This window comes from Bos grunniens, chromosome 2 (assembly GCF_055505025.1).
Source record: "Bos grunniens cultivar Pamir isolate PY7600 chromosome 2, Bosgru_T2T1.0, whole genome shotgun sequence".
NCBI classification, from domain to species: domain Eukaryota; kingdom Metazoa; phylum Chordata; class Mammalia; order Artiodactyla; family Bovidae; genus Bos; species Bos grunniens.
The window spans coordinates 8,559,771-8,577,409 of record NC_141166.1 but is presented as its reverse complement, the minus strand read 5'-3'; the positions used below and the strand labels follow the sequence as shown (position 1 = coordinate 8,577,409).

The window sequence follows — 17,639 nt, the reverse complement described above, 5'->3', positions numbered from 1 at the left end:
CTCCCTTCTGTGCAGTATTCGGCTGATTCGTACATTTACGTTCCTCCTGTGTGAACGTGTGCTTCTTGGTGTGAACCCTGAGCTCCCTGTGGTATTAGGCTTTCCAGAACAATCTACTTCCATGTGAACCTGAGGAATGAAGTTACGGTATTTGAATTTCAATCATCCTGTTTTCCTTCCCCTCTCTGATCATTCCATTCCACTGAGATGAATGGATTTTTCCTTTTGTAGGCAGGAAGTCTCGTACTGGGGGTCATAATTATACCCAGGGTGAATCAGGATGGTCTTTAAAAGATCCCCCAGCAGACATGACAACTGACAAGATGTGCTCAAAACCAATCGAGGTGCCTTAGCCATTGCCTCCTCTTTTGCAAACCGAGATTAAACAAAAAACTAAAAACAAAAAAGAGAGAGAGACGGTCACACCATAATAGCACAGCACATCTTCCCTGTAACCAAACCCAGAGGCCGGCTGTCTCTTTTTAAATAGAAAGTAGCAGTCATTCTATGCGGATGGGCTGGCCAGCTAGACACGTGGGATTTGACGTTACCTGGCATGGCATCCATGGAAATATAGGGCTCGAAGGGAATGGCCTTCTTCCTATTCCGTGTGATTAAGAAGACGCCCAAGAACGCGATGAGGCACCTGGCGAACACACGAGGGAGGAAGAGAAGCAAGGCCAGAGTGAGGCTGGAGGGATGCACTCAAACACAGGTAATGGGAGAAAGGGACAAGGTGGGTTCAAGCTGCAGAGCGGGATTCATTGCTGAATGGCCCTGAGAAGTGGCCAGGCCTGGGATCAGCAGAGAGCAAATGGGAGGTGAATACCCACAGGCCGTGTGGCCCACACAAGCCTCAATCAGAACAAACCAGGTTCTCTTGGGCCAAACCCTCACAATTCTTCACCTCCACTTACCCTGCATCTCAGTCCTCTGCCTTTAAAAGTGTGTTGTTGTTGTTTTTTTTTTAATTAAAAATTTCTTTATAGCCTAAATTCAACCAGTACAGGAATAGAGAAAGTAAAAACTGCAAAGTCCCTGTACAAACCCCAGTCCACAACATAGGTGTATATTCTTCCAGAGTCTCCAGTCTTTTCATTTTGTTTTGTTCTTTTCTCCAGAATTTAGATAAACAAGCACACTTTCTAAAAGTTGAGGTATAATTTACATGCAACAAAATGCACAGTCTTGAAATGTGGAGCTCAGTGAATCTTGCCTGTGCACACACTTGTGGGATCACCACCCAGGTCAACAGAGGAGTCATTTCTATCCTCCCCACCCCAGTGTGATTTATTTAACTTGTATTTTACTGATGGGCATTTAGGTTGCTTTCAATTATGTGTGTATACCATTGATTTCAAAATGAATAAACACCCTTATACATGTGCCTTTATGCCCCATTTCAATTACTTTTCCGAGATAAATGATTAGAAATGGAAAACTGCAACAAGAGGCATGCTCACTTAAACATCTCACTAACTGAGAGAGTAGCATTGACATATATAGGCTACCACCGTGTGTAAAATAAATAGCTGGTGGGAAGCCGTTGTGCAGCACAGAGAGCTCAGCTCAGGGCTCTGTGATGGCCTAGAGGGGTGGGAGGGGCGTGGTGGTGGAAGGGAGGCTCAAGAGGGAAGGGATTTACACTGTTGTACAATAGCAACTAACACACATTGTAAAGCAATTATCCTCCAACTGAAAATTAAAAAGAAAAAAGCATTGCTGACATTGCCAAACTGTCCTCCCACATCAAAGAACTTCTCACTGTGGCAGAGAGCTGGTCTCCTCCTCTCACCAACGTGTGAAATTACCCATCCTGTTAGATCTTGCAAAACCGTGGCGTGTTGTGGGCATCTTGGGGCTTCCCTGGTGGCTCAGATGGTAAAGCATCTGCCTGCAATGTGGGAGACCTGGGTTCGATCCCTGGGTCAGGAAGATTCCCTGGAGAGGAAATGGCAGCCTGCTCCAGTACTCTTGACTAGAAAATCCCATGGATGGAGGAGCCTGGAGGCTACAGTCCACAGGGTCGCAGAGAGTCGGACACGACTGAGCGACTTCACTTTTCTGTGTAGCTTCGATCTGTATTTCTTTTTATTAAAATTCTTTTTCAATATGCATTTCTTTGATCGGAGGTGAGGCTGAGAGTCTTTTCACGGGTCAAAATGTGATGTGTTCGAAATGACAAGGAGATGAAAGCCCAAAAGAGAAGTGAGGAAAAATAAAACGCTTTAGGGGGCGAAACGCTCACCTCTGGGGACAAAGCTCCCACTGCCAGCTGTTCCTCTGGCTCGAAGGGACTGGCTTAGAGGCTGGAGCAGGGGTGTGGGGAGAGGGGCAACCTGCCTGCAATACGGGGGCAGGGGGGGGCAGGACAGGACTCACCCCAGTGCAAACATGCAAACGTGCAGCACGTCCTGCCCGAGGAAGTCCAGGTAGAAGACGGCGCCTGAGCAGCGAAGAGTGGAAAATACAAGTGAGCTCTTTTCAGATCACCTGCTGGCCAGTCTGCCTAGCATTTGGTGGCCTGCCCTCCCTGCAGGAAACCAAAGGGACCCAACATACCAGGCCTGCGCCCGCTAAGGTATTGAAGAGTGGACCAAAAGCCCTTTGGGAGAACAGATTGTCCTTTCCTCTCCTTCCGTCCCTCTTACCTCCACTTTGTTTTCTTTTTCTTTTGAAATAGTATTAGTAACAGATGTAAAGGAACAGCACAGAGTTCCCGCGTACCCTTCACCCAGCATCCCCCCGTGACATGACACTATGAGCCAAGAACCTTACTTAGCAGTTTTTATGCAACTCTTCTCCCTCATCTTTCTTAAGATGGAAAACCAAGGCTTTGTGGTTAAGCCATTGGAGCTTTCCAGCCTCATGCGGTTGGCAGATGTCACGCCCTGTGGCGTGGAAGTGCCAAGGGCCTGCTGTCCTCACCCTGCAGCCGGCGTCAGTCTGGACTCATCTCACCACTCTGCACCCCCTTACTCCCCCACCCTGCTCGCCTCTTGCTGCACCCAGAGCTCCCGCTAGACTCCCAGCTCAACCACGGTGTTCATATTCCTTTCAACCTTGCCTGGACTGAAGTCATTGACCATGACTGAAACTTCCACGGGATCCACATGAGGTTAGCTTTCCAGCTGCTCTGGATCAAGCCCTACTCAATCCCTGGTCCCGCTCATGGCGCAGGCTTGGCAGGCTGTATGCCCTCCTATCCTGATCTCTGTAAGCAAGGTCTGGGCACCAGTTGAACATACTGCAGGGCAAAGCAGACGGCTGTACCGCTGGGCCTTCCGCAAGGGGAGGCACACTGGCTCTTACTGGTCTTTTTACTCTGAAAAGTTTAGTCACCACTGCTTCTTACAAACAACAAACTCTGATACGTCTTTAGCCTCTGAAGCCACCTCAGAAAGAAAAAGAAACAAAAATATGGAGGTGAAATAGAAGAAAAGCGGAGTGTAATAATGAAAATCACTTATTGAGTACTTGTTTTATATGTATATATAAAATTGTGTGTGTGTGTGTGTGTGTATATATATATATAAATGATCTCTAAAAATTATATAGAGGAAATATGTGGTCACTTGGCCAGTGGGGGCTGTGGAATTAGCAGATGAGGGTAAAAATTATTAATAAAACCTGGCACAAGCAGTACAAAGTAAGGGACATTTGGACTATACATATTTCAATTCTAGGCTTCCCTGGTGGCTCAGACAGTAAAGAATCTGCCTGCAGTGCAGGAGCCCTGGTTCGATCCCTGGGTGGGGAAGATCTCCTGGAGAAGAGAATGGCTACCCAGTCCAGTATTCTTGCCTAGAGAATTCCATGGACACAGAGGAGCCTATCAGGCTATAGTCCATGGGGTCGCAAAGAGTCGGATTTGAGTGAGCAACTAACACGTTCATATTTCAATTCTAGGAGGAAAGTATTCCATTTTATGAATGTGGAACTGAGGCTCAGAGAGGTGAAGTGATTTTCCCAGAGCCACACAGCTCTGTGTCTGTGCTGTGGTGAAAACCCAGGTCTCTCTTTTCCCATGAGACCATCTACAACTGTGACGGGCAGAACAGCTCAGCAGAATTGGCCTTCTGACGGAGGTGGTGCTCTCTCCCCCGACCCCAGGGTAACAAACCTGCTGTCGAGGCGGAAGACAGAAATCTGGCGACCGCATGCTCACCTGCTGTGATGGCCACGGTGGTGGACAGAATGTAGCCCACACTGGCGATCAGAGAGGAGTCATACATCTGTGAGGCTTGACCTAAAAACCTTCAACACAAAAGAGCTCTAGTCAGCGGGCTGTGGGGGGATGTCAGAGGGCAGAGGACAAAGCCAGTGACTGCAGGCTAGGCGTGAAGAACGAAGACAAGGCACGAAGGGGCATTCTGCGGGTTTACGAAGATGCCAGCCTCGTGTGCCTCCCGAGCTGGGGTCCACACTTAGCTCCCATTCCTCCCCTGGACACACAGCCTGAAGCTCACCCCCTTCTCCTTCCAGCACCTCTGCCCACATGGTTCTCATCACTGCAATGCCCTTCTCCTCGCCTCTGTGTGACCTGCATTCCCAACCCACTAAAAAGCCATTCCTGATCCCTTAAACATGCCAAGAAACTCTTGGAGCACTTATCATTAACTTCCTTGTGCTGTCATTAATTTTTTTAAACAAGTTTTCTTAATTCAACAGTCACTGAGATAAATATAAGAAAAAGGAGAGAGGAAATTAGAGTCATTCCCCATCTCTCCATCTACAAAAAACTCTCTGTTATTTAGGAGTATATTTTTTGTCCATTCTCTGCAGGGGACGACAGAGGATGAGATGATTCGATGGCATCACCGACTCAAAGGACGTGAGTTTGAGCAAGCTCTGGGAGTTGGTGATGAACAGGGAGGCCTGGCATGCTGCGGTATGGGATTGCAAAGAGTCGGACACGACTAAGCGACTGAATTGTAACTGTACTGCCTAGCATTGTGGTTATTATTGCAAAGTTGCTTACACCAAAATACACCTCCTACCCACTGTAATCATCTGTTTACCAAGCTGTCCCCCCACCAGAGCTGTGAGCGCCTTGAGTTCAGTGACTGCCGCTCACACCTCTGTGTGCAGAAGGCCCAGCACAGGCCTAGTACACAGCAGGTGTCGGGGAACGTGTGCTGACTGCATGAGTGAGAAGCCTCCCGGTCATCTCTGTAACCCTTGGAGGACACAGCACAGAGCCTTACACTGGGCAGGGGCTCAGGGATGATGACCAGAATCACCGTAGGAGGACTAAGCATAGTCATGACGTGATCAAAAAGTTCATTCGGGCTTTTCTGTAACATCTTAATAATTGGCATAATAATAGTAACAAAATAATAACTGGCATAATAATAGTAACAAAAATCATAAAAGAAGCTATGGTTTGGCTTCCCAGGTGGCACAGTGGTAAAGAATCCGCCTGGAAAGCAGGGATGCAGGAGACGTGGGTTTGATCCCTGGGTCAGGACGATTTCCTGGAGTAGGACATGGCACCCCACTGCAATATTCTTTCCTGGAAGATTCCATGGACAGAGGAGCCTGGCGTGCTGCAGTCTATGAGGTCACAAAGAGCTGGTCAAGACTGAATGACTGAGCACCCATGCACGTGGGTATTCTCATCTGTAGACGAGGACTCTTTGTCTTAGAGAAGCTTAGAGGAGGGGGCTTAGGGCAGAGGGGTGAGGGGCAAGGGAAGGGGAGGGAGCCAGATGGCTGGGTTCACTCTCAGCTCCACCACTTTCTGGACGCTTGCAGTTCCTTATGTGCAAAATGAGGATGACCTCATTGTTGTGGGGGCCAAATGAACTCAAGCTTGTGGGAAGGCAGTGAGAGCAGAGCACCTGGGCAGCGGCGGTCACCCCGATTGCTCCCCCAAGGCGCTGTGGGGGGATGGTGAGCCCCAGCAGCTGGAGTCTGGCGCCTGACCTGCCACACACACCATACTGAGTCCTGCACTGTCCACCCTCTGTCCCCACGCAGATCCGCCACGTACCCACCCAGGCTCTCTGCTGGTCACCGGTCTCAAACGTGAACGAGGCCCAGGCCTCCCACCCTCAGAACTCCTGCTTTTGAGGGAGAAACTGTCATCTTGTTCTTCTACTTGGACAGATTTCTTGAGGACAAGAAATAACAACTGCTTGCTCTTTCTTGGATCACAAACAAATGCCTCTTGGGGATGGCACAGCTCCTTCTGGAGAGCCTTGAAACGGGCATCCGTCTCGGTCCAGGTGGGAAGGGAGGCTGACTCGGATCGTGCAGGTCTCACATTTTTGAGGCACAGAGGAAAACACACCCACTCGAGGCTTTTCAAGTGGCACAAAAGGCCCTCCATATAACTCAGCAAATGAGCGAAACTTCTCGCTCCACAGTGGATGCCAAACCCTGGTGACAGGCTGCCTGTGAATGTTCTCCCTTCCCTACAGCTTCAAAAACAACCGTGATAGGACCCAGAAGCTGGAAGAGACCTTTGTGGGGAGGCCCAGGGAAAAAAGACTCTGCAACTCACGCGGCTTGATAGATGGCGGTCGCCACCATGCACACGAACATCACGTAGAAGATGGGGTAGTCGAGCTGCAGGTTCCCCTGTATGGACAAGACCAGCATCCCGGCCACAGCCTTCACCGTCACCACAGTCATGGAGCCTGCGGAAGGTTAACAAGGACATGTGGGAACCGCAGGGCAGAGCCTAGCCCGTGATTCACACAGTGAGAAGGTCTTCTGTGCTCTCCCGTGGAAGCAGCTAGGCAAGCACAGCCCCAACAGGTATTTCCAAATGTCCCTTCTGAACTCAACCAAAAAAGGGCAGTGAGTCCACATGGAACCCTAGAGCGGCGGCGCCGGGTCTGGAACACGACCTCAAGGCAATCACAGGGAAAATGCGTAAAGAGCTTTTTCGGTCTTTTTTAAATTTTATTTTTATGTGTTTATTTGGCCTCCCAGGTCTTAGCTGCCTGCATGTATGATCTAGTTCCCTGACCAGAGATCGAACCCGGGTCCCTAGCACTGGGAGCGTGGAGTCTTAGCCACTGGAATGCCAGGGAAGTCCCTTTTCGGTCTTTTAAAATGCTTAACCAGTTGTATTTTTAAAAACATTTCCCTAGACTAGAGGTTTTAGAATGCACACCCCTACGCATATGTATATACTTTTCAAATATGTATGCTTATTTATTTTAAAATTAGAGTCAAGTTAACTCTGGGCTTTTATAGTATGTATATTATAAAACATACGCAGGAAACATATGTCCTTCACTTAAAAGGTGAAGATAAAAATGAATACCGGTTTGAATACTTTTTTCTTCCCATACGCCCAGTGGACTGTCTTGCTCACCTCACTGTAGAGCCCACTGCTTTACCCAGCACTGCAGAAATGACCTCTCACTCTAAACTATCAGATTCCCCTGCCATAGCAGGAGTCAAAAGAAGCTCCCAAGTATGGTACAACTAAAGGTCCTTGTCCTGGCTGTAATGCTCTGCTTTCCTGTTTTCTCAGCTTCTGCACATTTTGCCTTCTCCTGCCAACAGCCCATCACGCATGGTGACTTTTGGTGGCCCCTCAGCTACTTAGCAGAGAAGGCAATGGCACCCCACTCCAGTACTCTTGCCTGGAATATCCCATGGATGGAGGAGCCTGGTGGGCTGCAGTCCATGGGGTCGCTAAGAGTCAGACACGACTGAGCGACTTCACTTTCACTTTTCACTTTCATGCACTGGAGAAGGAAATGGCAACCCACTCCAGTGTTCTTGCCTGGAGAATCCCAGGGACGGGGGAGCCTGATGAGCTGCCGTCTATGGGGTCACACAGAGTCGGACACGACTGAAGTGATTTAGCAGCAAGCAGCTACTTAGGCTGCAGTTTTCAATTGTCAGCAGCCAGTTTACATAAGCACTTCCTCCAGACTGCCCTTGTTAGTGAGGAGGGGACAGAAGGGAACTGGCCAACATGCCTCGGTAATCTCTGGTCTTCTGATTCACCAAGAGAGAAGGTTTGGGACCATGATGTTCCAACCCACTTTGCAAACAAAATCATCAAGGAATGGGCCCCTGAGTCATGCTACAACAGGAATGAATCCTTTCGAACACGATGCTCAGTGAAAGAGGCCAGTAACAAATGGCCACAGGGTGTATGATTCCACTTATATAGTATGTCCAGAAAGGCAAATCCATAGAGACAGTAAGTACATTAGTGACTGGCCATGGGCTTCCCTGGTAGCTCAGACGGTAAAGAGTCTGCCTGCAGTGCAGGAGAACCAGGTTTGATCCCTGGGTCGGGAAGATACCCTGGAAAAGGAAATGGCAACCCACTCCAGTAATCTTGCCTGGAGAATTTCATGGATAGAGAGGAGCCTGGCATGCTACAGTCCATGGGGTCGCAAAGAGTTGGACACGACTGAGCGACTTCACTTTCTACTTCCACTTCCATGGGCTCGGAGGATGGGAAGATGAGGAGTGACTGCCAGCGGGCATGGTGTTTCTTTTGAGGGACTACAAAAACATTCTAAAACTCAATTATGATGATGTTACATCCTTTGTGAATATACTAAAAATCACTGAACTATACACTTTGAACAGGTGAACTTTATGGTCTGCAAATAAGATCTCTGTAAAGCTGTTTAAGGGCCTCCCAGGTGGTCACCGGTGGTAGAGAAGCCGCCTGCCAATGCAGGATACAGAAGAGATGTGGGTTCGATCCCTGGGTTGGAAAGATCCCTTGGAGGAGGGTATTGCAACCTACTCCAGTATTCTTGCCTGGAGAATTCCATGGACAGAGGAGCCTGGTGGGCTACAGTCCATGGGCAAACAGTCGGACATGACTGAAGCGATTCAGCATGCACAAAGCTGTTAAAGAAGAAACAGTGGAACCCTATCAAACAATGACTCAGATCTTCGTGGTCTACGGCCTGCTACTGGAGTGGACTCGCTCTCGACAGGACACTGGGGATCAGCGCTCACCTTGTTTGACCCCCTTCCTGGCCCTGAGATCTGGGTGTTCTCTGAGGCCCATGTTTAGGGGACCAAGTGGCTGACACACAGTCCCTAGGAGGCAGTGGTGGGGCGGCATCCACTTTTCCCTCCCCAGGAGGAAGGGGTGCTTCTCACGGCTCCTCTTAGCAGCTCTAACCCTATGCGGGCTGAGAGCCTCACCCCAGTCTGATTTAGGAGCCATTTCCCCCACTGTACCCACTGTGCCTCTAAAAGGAAAAAAAGAGAGAGAGAGAGAGAAATCGAAATCAATTCTTGCCTTTAAATCCAGAGTTAAGTCTTCACCTTTGACAGGTCTTACAAGCATCCTTAGGGACTCCGCCATTGGAGCCCGCTTCACCCCTGACTTCTCTGAATTAATTTCCAGTCGCCCCCTCCACCCTTACTCTGCTTTCTTCTTTGTCACTGTTAATTGTCACTGCTCAAACTTAACACTGTTTATACATTTGTCAGCTCACTTACTGTCATTCTCCTCCCTTTAGAATAACAGCAGCCTGAGCAGAGGGGGGGTCTGTCTGGCTCACTGCTCTAGCTAGTTTGCAGCACCTCTCCTGGCACTTAGGAGACTCGGTATTTGAGCAAGAACACCGAACACTGAACCCCAACCCTAACCCTAACGAAGAAACTGACAAGGCCCATAGATAGCCAGTGGGAATTTGCTATATGACTCAGGGAACTCAAACTAGGGCTCTGTGACCACCTAGAGGGGTGGAATGGAGGTTCTAGAGGGAGGGGACAGATGTATACCTATGGCTGATACATGCTGATGCATGGCAGACACCAACACAATATTGTAAAGCAATTATCCTCCAATTAAAAAAAAATAAATTAAAAAAAAAAAAAGAAACTAACAAGGTCTGTGTCCGGTTAGCAGGAACCCAGCCCTGGTAGCCTCTGATGCAGAGGGACCAGCCTGAGCCGGCCTCCAGCAGCTCCTGGGTCCAGCGGCCCGCAGCTCAGTAAACAAAACCCATTATTTCCTTTTGGTGCTACTTAAAGAAAAAGAAAAGAAAGTGAAGTGGTTTAGTCGTGTCCGAATCTTTTCGACCCCATGGACTGTAGCCTACCAGGCTCCGCCGTCCATGGGATTTTCCAGGCAAGAGTACTGGAGTGGGTTGCCATTTCCTTCTTCAAAGGCTCTTCCTGACCCAGGGATCGAACCCGGGTCTCCCGCATTGTAGGCAGATGCTTTACCGTCTGAGCCACCAGGGAAGTGGCAAAACTCAACCACCCGGACCCTCACTTACCGAGTAAGGCCACCAAGAGGAGAATCACCACGATGTTATTGGCGTTCCTCTCCTTGTAGAAGTACAGCAGCAGGCAGAAGAGAATGATCTCCACGAGCTGCGGAGAACAGCAAGAGGGGAGGTCAGCGGGGGGCGATGGGCAAGACCAGGAGACGCTGGTGGGCTGGGCTGGAGCTTATGCTGCGGACCGCACCAGCTGCAGGCCCTCCGTGTGGAAAGAGAATCGAAACATTTCCCAGAGCCCTGCTAGACATCCTGCAGGGAAGCAGGGAACGCTGAGTCCCTCTAACCCCCCCCCTGCGGGGGAGTCCACCTCGTCGGGGGGCTCTGAGGGTGCTGTGCCAGCCTCACGTCCACCTTGTCCTGGATGGTCAAGGTTCACCAGGCTGGGCTGGTGACCCCCTTCACTGCTCCATGGTAACGCCCACTGAAACTGGGGAGCCGGTCACAGAGGGAGACGCTTGTCTGCTGAGAAGAGCTCTTCGGTAAAGTACGTAGGTCTATATATACCAGTCGCTCGCTAACCAGGCCACTACTGTGTGCCGCTTGGCAGAGTTGGAAGGAGAGGACATCTGGAGTCAGGGAGGCCCGGTTCTGAGCTTGGACCTCCTTCTAAACTAGCCGGGTGACCTTGGGCAGGCCACTTAAGTTCTCTGAACCTCAGTTACCGCCTCTGTGAAATGGGGATAATGACAATAATTCCTAACTCACAGGGCCATGATCACAGCCTATGCTTAACGAGCTCATGAACCTGCCTGGCTGTCTTCTAAGCATGTTATCTTTACTCACTCAACTCGTTAAATCAGCGCCATAATTCTAGGAAGCAGATACTACTGCAATCCCAAGCTAGCAAATGGGGTTCGAACCCGGACAGTTTGGCTCCAGGACACACGAGCTTTCCCACTAGGCTATGCTGCCTGCAGCCCTGTGCCTTGTGTTCAGAAGATGCTCCCCAGGTTCAGTCCCTGGGTCTGGAAGATTCCCTGGAGAAGGGAATGGCTACCCACTCCTGTATTCTTGCCTGGAGAACTCCATGGACAGAGGAGCCTCGTGGGCTACAAGCAAAGAATCCTACCAGAAAATGTAAAATTAGAGAACTCTAAAGTTTGAGAAGTTCCCCGCCCTTGCAGCAACAACTTATCCTTTCCACTCCTTAAAAAGGTCCAGACACTGGCAATACTCTTCCAGGGAGTGAAGCAAGCCCAGCGTCACTGGGCTTTAGTTTAGCAAAACTAAAACAACAGCTCAGCTCCATTTGCCTGCCTTGACCTCCCACCGGAGTTTGTTTACCATAAAAACCAATACGGAAATATTAATCGGCATTGTAAGAAGAAAACCATTTTTAAAAATTCCTCATAATTATGAGACCACAAAACACAGCAGCTTTCATTTTCCTGTGTCCTCCTGTCTTTGTCACAGTGAATACCTGTTTTATCTACTTGTCATCACCGTCCAAGCCCAATTTTGTGCTGGGCCATTTTTAGTTACATAAACAATTTTCATGTTTTATGAAGTTGTCATAATTATCTTTCATTGTTGCAAAATACACCATCAAGCAGATGCACAGTTATTCCTCAGTACTTCCAACTGACGGGTGTGGATTCTGGCTGGGGGTAGGGGTGGGGCCAGTTTCCCCACCATTTTCATGATGCTTGAATGCATTCCGGGAGAGCACTTGGCATCCTAGTGCGAGCTGACTGTGTATGCGCTGCTGCCTCCTGATAGACCACGAGTTCTGTGAGTATGTCTCATTTAGTTTTTATATCCACAGTGTCTGCCACAGAGCAGACACTCATTTATTGAATTTGATTTGGCCAAATTCCTCCAGCTGCCTCACAGTCATGATGGAGGAAGATAAACTGAATGGGTCACTGAGCATTAGTCACGGGCCAGGTGGTTCCCACACCATCTGTGTCTCTCCCGACAACCACTGCAGGTCCAGGGATCCGCTGATTTACAGAGAAGGAGGCAGAACACGTGGCCAAGGGCCTTGGTAATGGCTACACAGTAAGGAATGGACTCGAGCCCAGGACTCTGTAAAGAAAAGTCTGTGTTCTGAGGTCAAGCGTTTCCTGAAAAGGTGGGTGTCTGGCTCTGCCCGGCAGACACTTTTCTAGGCCCACCGGGTCAACGCTGGGGCCGGTGGCGGTCTGGAGATAACACAGCCCCAACCTTGCAGAAACGTTAAGTCCTCTGATTTGTGGGAAATCTGAGGGGAAAGGACGCTTGGGGCCTCTGAAGCAGGCACAGGCAGCTGAGGCAACACCAGTGAATGCCGTGGTCAGCAGGCTGTGGTGACACGCAAGGCCAGGCAGGCAGGCTTCGGGCCCAGCTCTGCCCTCAGGGGACTCTGGGAAACCTCCTAACCCTGAGATCCAGTTTTCTAGTCCATAAAATGGAGAGAAGAACGCCTGTGTTATAGGACTGTTGAGGGAATCTGAGAGGTGATGAAACACATTTTCACATCCTGAGGTCTGGGGAAGTCGTTCTGGTTTATACACGGTTTAACTCAAAATATTATGCTAACTAAAACAGCTTGTTACACGCATCGTATGTCTGCTTTAATTATGAAAGAAAAGGGAACACTGACCAGAAGTAAAGAATGTTCATGTTAAAAAAAATTAAATGCCTTCTTTTCTGCTACCCCTTCGATGATAAGATTCCCTCCCCAGGTACCATGGACAGACGGACTTGCTGTTTGCTGATCTGTTTTTTTAACTTGAAAGAGCACATCTTTGACTTGTTTAATGTTCTTTGACCTGACAAGATACAAAATTGTGCTGAAAACCAGGCTTCCCCAGAGCAGATCCTCAGTGTGACCTGAGAGGCTGTCTCCAGGGCTATGGTCCATAGTCTAGCTCACATAAAACTCTTGGTTTATTGATTATTTTTGGTGACAGATAATATACTAAAAAACATTTAACGTGGTGCCATGCATGGAGCAGGAATATACCAGTAGCTTTATCAAATACCTTGAATGTCCTTGTTTAGTCTACTCATAGACCCAACCAGGATGTAACTGGAGCAGAGGACTGAGCTCCAGTTGGGGGTTTAGGAAATAAAGTTCCCATTGTCTCTCATTTTTCTATCAGCTTCTATCAGCTGTGTGATACTGGCCAAAGAGAAATAACTGCTTACAATTTTAACTTTTTTTTCTTACCTTAACTGTTTTAAACGCTCAATGTAGCGATATGTAAAGACAAAGACAAAATAAAAAACACAAGCATAATTCCATCTCCCAGAGACAACTACTCATGGAGTTTTGGTTTTTCTGTCCATTATTTTACAGATATGGTACAGACCTACAAATACCTCTAAAAAATCAAGTTGTCATATTATACATGCAGTTTTAGACATCACTCAGGACACAGTGGGGAAAAAAGAAAACACTTGACCGGGAACGACATACTCCCGCGAGCATGGTGTTCAGTGCTGTGAAATACTGCATGATGCCCGTGAACCCCGTCTTGCTGGGAATTCAGGTTTTCGGTTTCTAGGACTCCATCCCCACACCCACCACCTCAGGTGGAAGGACCGGAATTTCTCGTACCATGTACAGGAGAAAAGGCCAGCTCACGAGGTGCCTGATGATGTTATCGCCTGTCATCTTCTCATGACTGTTGGGTCCGAATGTCACCAGCAAGTAGGTACCCACGATGGCCAGACCGCAGCCAACGAAGGATAAGATGTAGCGCCCTGCAGGGAGAAGGAGGTGTCGCATGGCTCACTGCAGCCATTGGCCAGGCCAGCACGTGCCTCTGGGGCAACACATGAGGACCTGCTGTTCTCTGAATTTTCGGTTTTTCTTTACTTAAAAAAAAAAAAAAAGAGAGAATATCTCCATGCTGCTGCTGCTGCTGCTGCTAAGTTGCTTCAGTCGTGTCCGACTCTGTGTGACCCCATAGACGGCAGCCCACCAGGCTCCCCCGTCCCTGGGATTCTCCAGGCAAGAACACTGGAGTGGGTTGCCATTGCCTTCTCCAATGCATGAAAGTGAAAAAATAAAGTGAAGTCGCTCAGTCGTGTCCAACTCTTAGTGACCTCATGGACTGCAGCCCACCAGGCTTCTCTGTCCATGGGATTTTCCAGGCAAGAGTACTGGAGTGGGGTGCCATTGCCTTCTCTGATATCTCCATGAATGTCATTTAAAAAAATAACATTTAACATGAAAAAAAATTTTAATGAGGTAGAGCATGCATAACAAAAAGTGCTGGATGAATTTTTACAAAGTGAACTCACCATGTCACCAGCACCCAGGTGGATAAAAGGAATGTTAGCAGGACCCCCAAATCCTCACTTTGTGTCCCCTTCCCGTCAGTAGACTCCACCCCAGGGTGACACTTTGACTTCTGCCGGCACTGATCGTTTGCCTGGGTTTGCACTTTATATCGATAGAATCATACACTGTGTTTTCTCGTGCCTGTGTTCTTGCAAGATTATGTTTGTGAGGTTCATCTGTATCCTGGCCTGTGGTGATAGTTTCTTCATTCTCACTGCTGCATGGTGGCCCACGTGTGAATAGGACACAATTTATCATTTTTACTGTTGATGGGCATTTAAGTAGTCTCCAGTTTTGGGTTATAACAAATCATGTTGCTATGATGTTCCTGTGCATGGCATTTGGAAAACAAATGCATGTACTTCTGTTGGGCATAAAACTAGGAGCGGAATTCCTGGGTCCCAGGACATGCAGATGTTCAGTTTAGTAGGTATTGTCATGGTTTTCCAAAGTAGCTGTACCCCAACTTCCACTCCCACCAGTACAGTATGAGTAAAACTGCATATTTTTTCTTCTTCATTCTAGTTGTTTTGGTATTGTGCTCTGGTTTAACGTGTATTTTATAAGGAACATTCTAAAGCTAGATGGGCGAGATTTAAAAAAAAAAAAATATATATATATATAACTCTCAAAAGCAAGCCTTCAGAGCCTATGTTTTCCAAATGACAGGCACAGAAATTTTCATGGCAACATGATTTATTATAATGCAAGACTGGAGACTGCTTAAATGCCATCAACAGTAGAAATGATAAATTGTGTCCTATTCACACGCAGACCAACATATAGCAGTGAGACTGAAGGAACTACCACCACAGGCCGAGATACAGAAGAATCTCACAAACACAATCTTGCATGAACACAGACAATTTTTTAAAAACTGTCTAATCCTCTCCCAGTTGGCTGTTTGAACTACTCCCAGGGAACTATCTAAGTACCATCAGCACTGCTCCGCAGACTTGTCAGAGACTGTTGGTGGCCCAGGAGGCATGCTCCTGGGTGAACGTCCAGAGTCTCCTGACTCTTCCCCAGGGTCCTGTCACACTCTGGCTGAACCCTGTGGGGTTGCTGAAAAGCTTCCGAGGTTGAGGGAGCCCAGCTCCAGGCAAGCTGAAAAGGGCTATGACTTTTGAGCTGCACATATGGTGACCACAGGCCTCTGGATTTTTCTGTGATAGAAATAACTATACCTGTTCCATTCTACCCGGAGAAGGTGATGGCACCCCACTCCAGTACTCTTGCCTGGAAAATCCCATGGACGGAGGAGCCTGGTAGGCTGCAGTTCATGGGGTCGTGAAGAGTCGGGCACGACTGAGCGACTTCACTTTCACTTTTCACTTTCATGCATTGGAGAAGGAAATGGCAACCCACTCCAGTGTTCTTGCCTGGAGAACCCCAGGGACGGGGGAGCCTGGTGGGCTGCTGTCTATGGGGTCGCACAGAGTTGGACATGACTGAAGCGACTTAGCAGCAGCAGCAGCAGTTCCATTCTACCATATCTAGGAAATGTGATACCACATTAAATGTCCTTTATTTTCAATGCTTACTCCTTGGAAGGAAAGTTATGACCAACCTAGATAGCATATTAAAAAGCAGAGATATTACTTTGCCAACAAAGGTCTGTCTACTCAAGGCTATGGTTTTTCCAGTGGTCATGTATGGACGTGAGATTTGGACTTTGAAGAAAGCTGAGCACCAAAGAATTGATGCTTTTGAACTGTGGTGTTGGAGAAGACTCTTGAGAATCCCTTGGACTGCAAGGAGATCCAACCAGTCCATCCTAAAGGAGATCAGTCCTGGGTGTTCATTGGAAGGACTGATGCTAAAGCTGAAACTCCAATACTTTGGCCACCTGATGTGAAGAGTTGACTCATTGGAAAAAACTCTGATGCTGAGAGGGATTGGGGGCAGGAGAAGGGGATGACAGAGGATGAGACGGATGGATGGCATCACCGACTTGATGGACATGAGTTTGAGTGAACTCCGGGAGTTGGTGATGGACAGGGAGGCCCGGTGTGCTGTGATTCATGGGGTCACAAAGAGTCGGACATGACTGAGCGACTGAACTGAACTGATTTTCATTCTAGGCCTCAAAAGGTGTTAAAAAAAAACTAGTCACTAAATTGCTCAGCAAATGAAGCAGCCATGGTTAAACTCAACAGGGTAAGTTCTGTGCAAGCCTATTTCTTTAAGTTCTCTGCAGGCAGGGACAGGTCTCACTCATCAATATGCCTGCATTGTCCAGCAAAGGACTAGCACTGGGTGAATGTTTGCTGAATTTCATGGAACTTTAAGCAGGGTGGCCACACACAACTGTGCAGGTTGCTCACTGCACAATGGCAGCGAGGAGGGCTAAAATCTAGCCCAAGCTCTGCTCACCAAGGCAGGTGCCCACAGAACTACAGATGGCCAGAGGGGCATCTTTTTCCAATTCACATAGGGTGTGCTGCTCATTCCAGGACCACCTAGACTGACCCTGGAAGGGACACAAACCTTTACACTGGTCTCTGAATCAGCCCAGCCCCACCCCTCTCCTTCTCAGAATTACTACAAATCATTCTGAGTCTTTGCAGCGTGGTTTATTTGCTGAACAGTTCAGTTCAGCTCAGTTCAGTCGCTCAATTGTGTCTGACTCTTTGCGACCCCATGGACTTCAGCACACCAGGCTTCCCTGTCCATCACCAACTGACGGAGTTTACTCAGACTCATGTCCATTGAGTCGGTGATGCCATCCAACCATCTCATCCTCTGTCATCCCCTTCTCCTCCTGCCTTCAATCTTTCCCAGCATCAAGGTCTTTTCCAGTGAGTCAGTTCTTCACATCAGGTGGCCAAAGTATTGGAGTTTCAGCTTCAACATCAGTCCTTCCATTGAATATTCAGGACTGATTTCCTTTAGGATGCACTGATTGGATCTCCTCGTGGTCCAAGGGACTCTCAAGAGTCTTCTCCAACACCACAGTTCAAAAGCATCAATTCTTCAGCGCTCAGCTTTCTTTATAGTCCAACTCTCACATCCATACATGGCTACTGGAAAAACGATAGCCCTGACTAGCTTTCTGAACAGTAGCTCTGCTTTTTCCAGAGTTAGATTCTTTTCTTTTTCCACCTCCTCTTCCAGTCTTGCTCTTACTC

At 48.3% G+C, this 17,639-nt stretch overlaps 1 protein-coding gene and 1 long non-coding RNA gene across 3 annotated transcripts in view; one reads left to right on the top strand and one right to left on the bottom strand.

Moving 5' to 3' along the window:
• NIPAL3 (NIPA like domain containing 3) overlaps positions 1-17,639 on the bottom strand; it is a 54,345-nt gene that overhangs the window by 7,319 nt on the left and 29,387 nt on the right. For both annotated transcript variants that reach the window (XM_086328428.1, XM_086328424.1), the window contains 6 exons: positions 13,780-13,925; positions 10,230-10,326; positions 6,509-6,644; positions 4,169-4,257; positions 2,383-2,446; positions 552-646 (listed from right to left, as the gene is read on the bottom strand). In XM_086328428.1, the coding sequence (XP_086184554.1) occupies positions 552-646; positions 2,383-2,446; positions 4,169-4,257; positions 6,509-6,644; positions 10,230-10,326; positions 13,780-13,925 (627 nt within the window). The remainder of the gene's footprint in view (positions 1-551; positions 647-2,382; positions 2,447-4,168; positions 4,258-6,508; positions 6,645-10,229; positions 10,327-13,779; positions 13,926-17,639) is intronic.
• On the top strand, positions 5,476-7,276 carry LOC147377401 (uncharacterized). The gene is made up of 2 exons (XR_015137599.1): positions 5,476-5,608; positions 5,983-7,276. It is a non-coding gene; the product is annotated as an uncharacterized LOC147377401 (long non-coding RNA).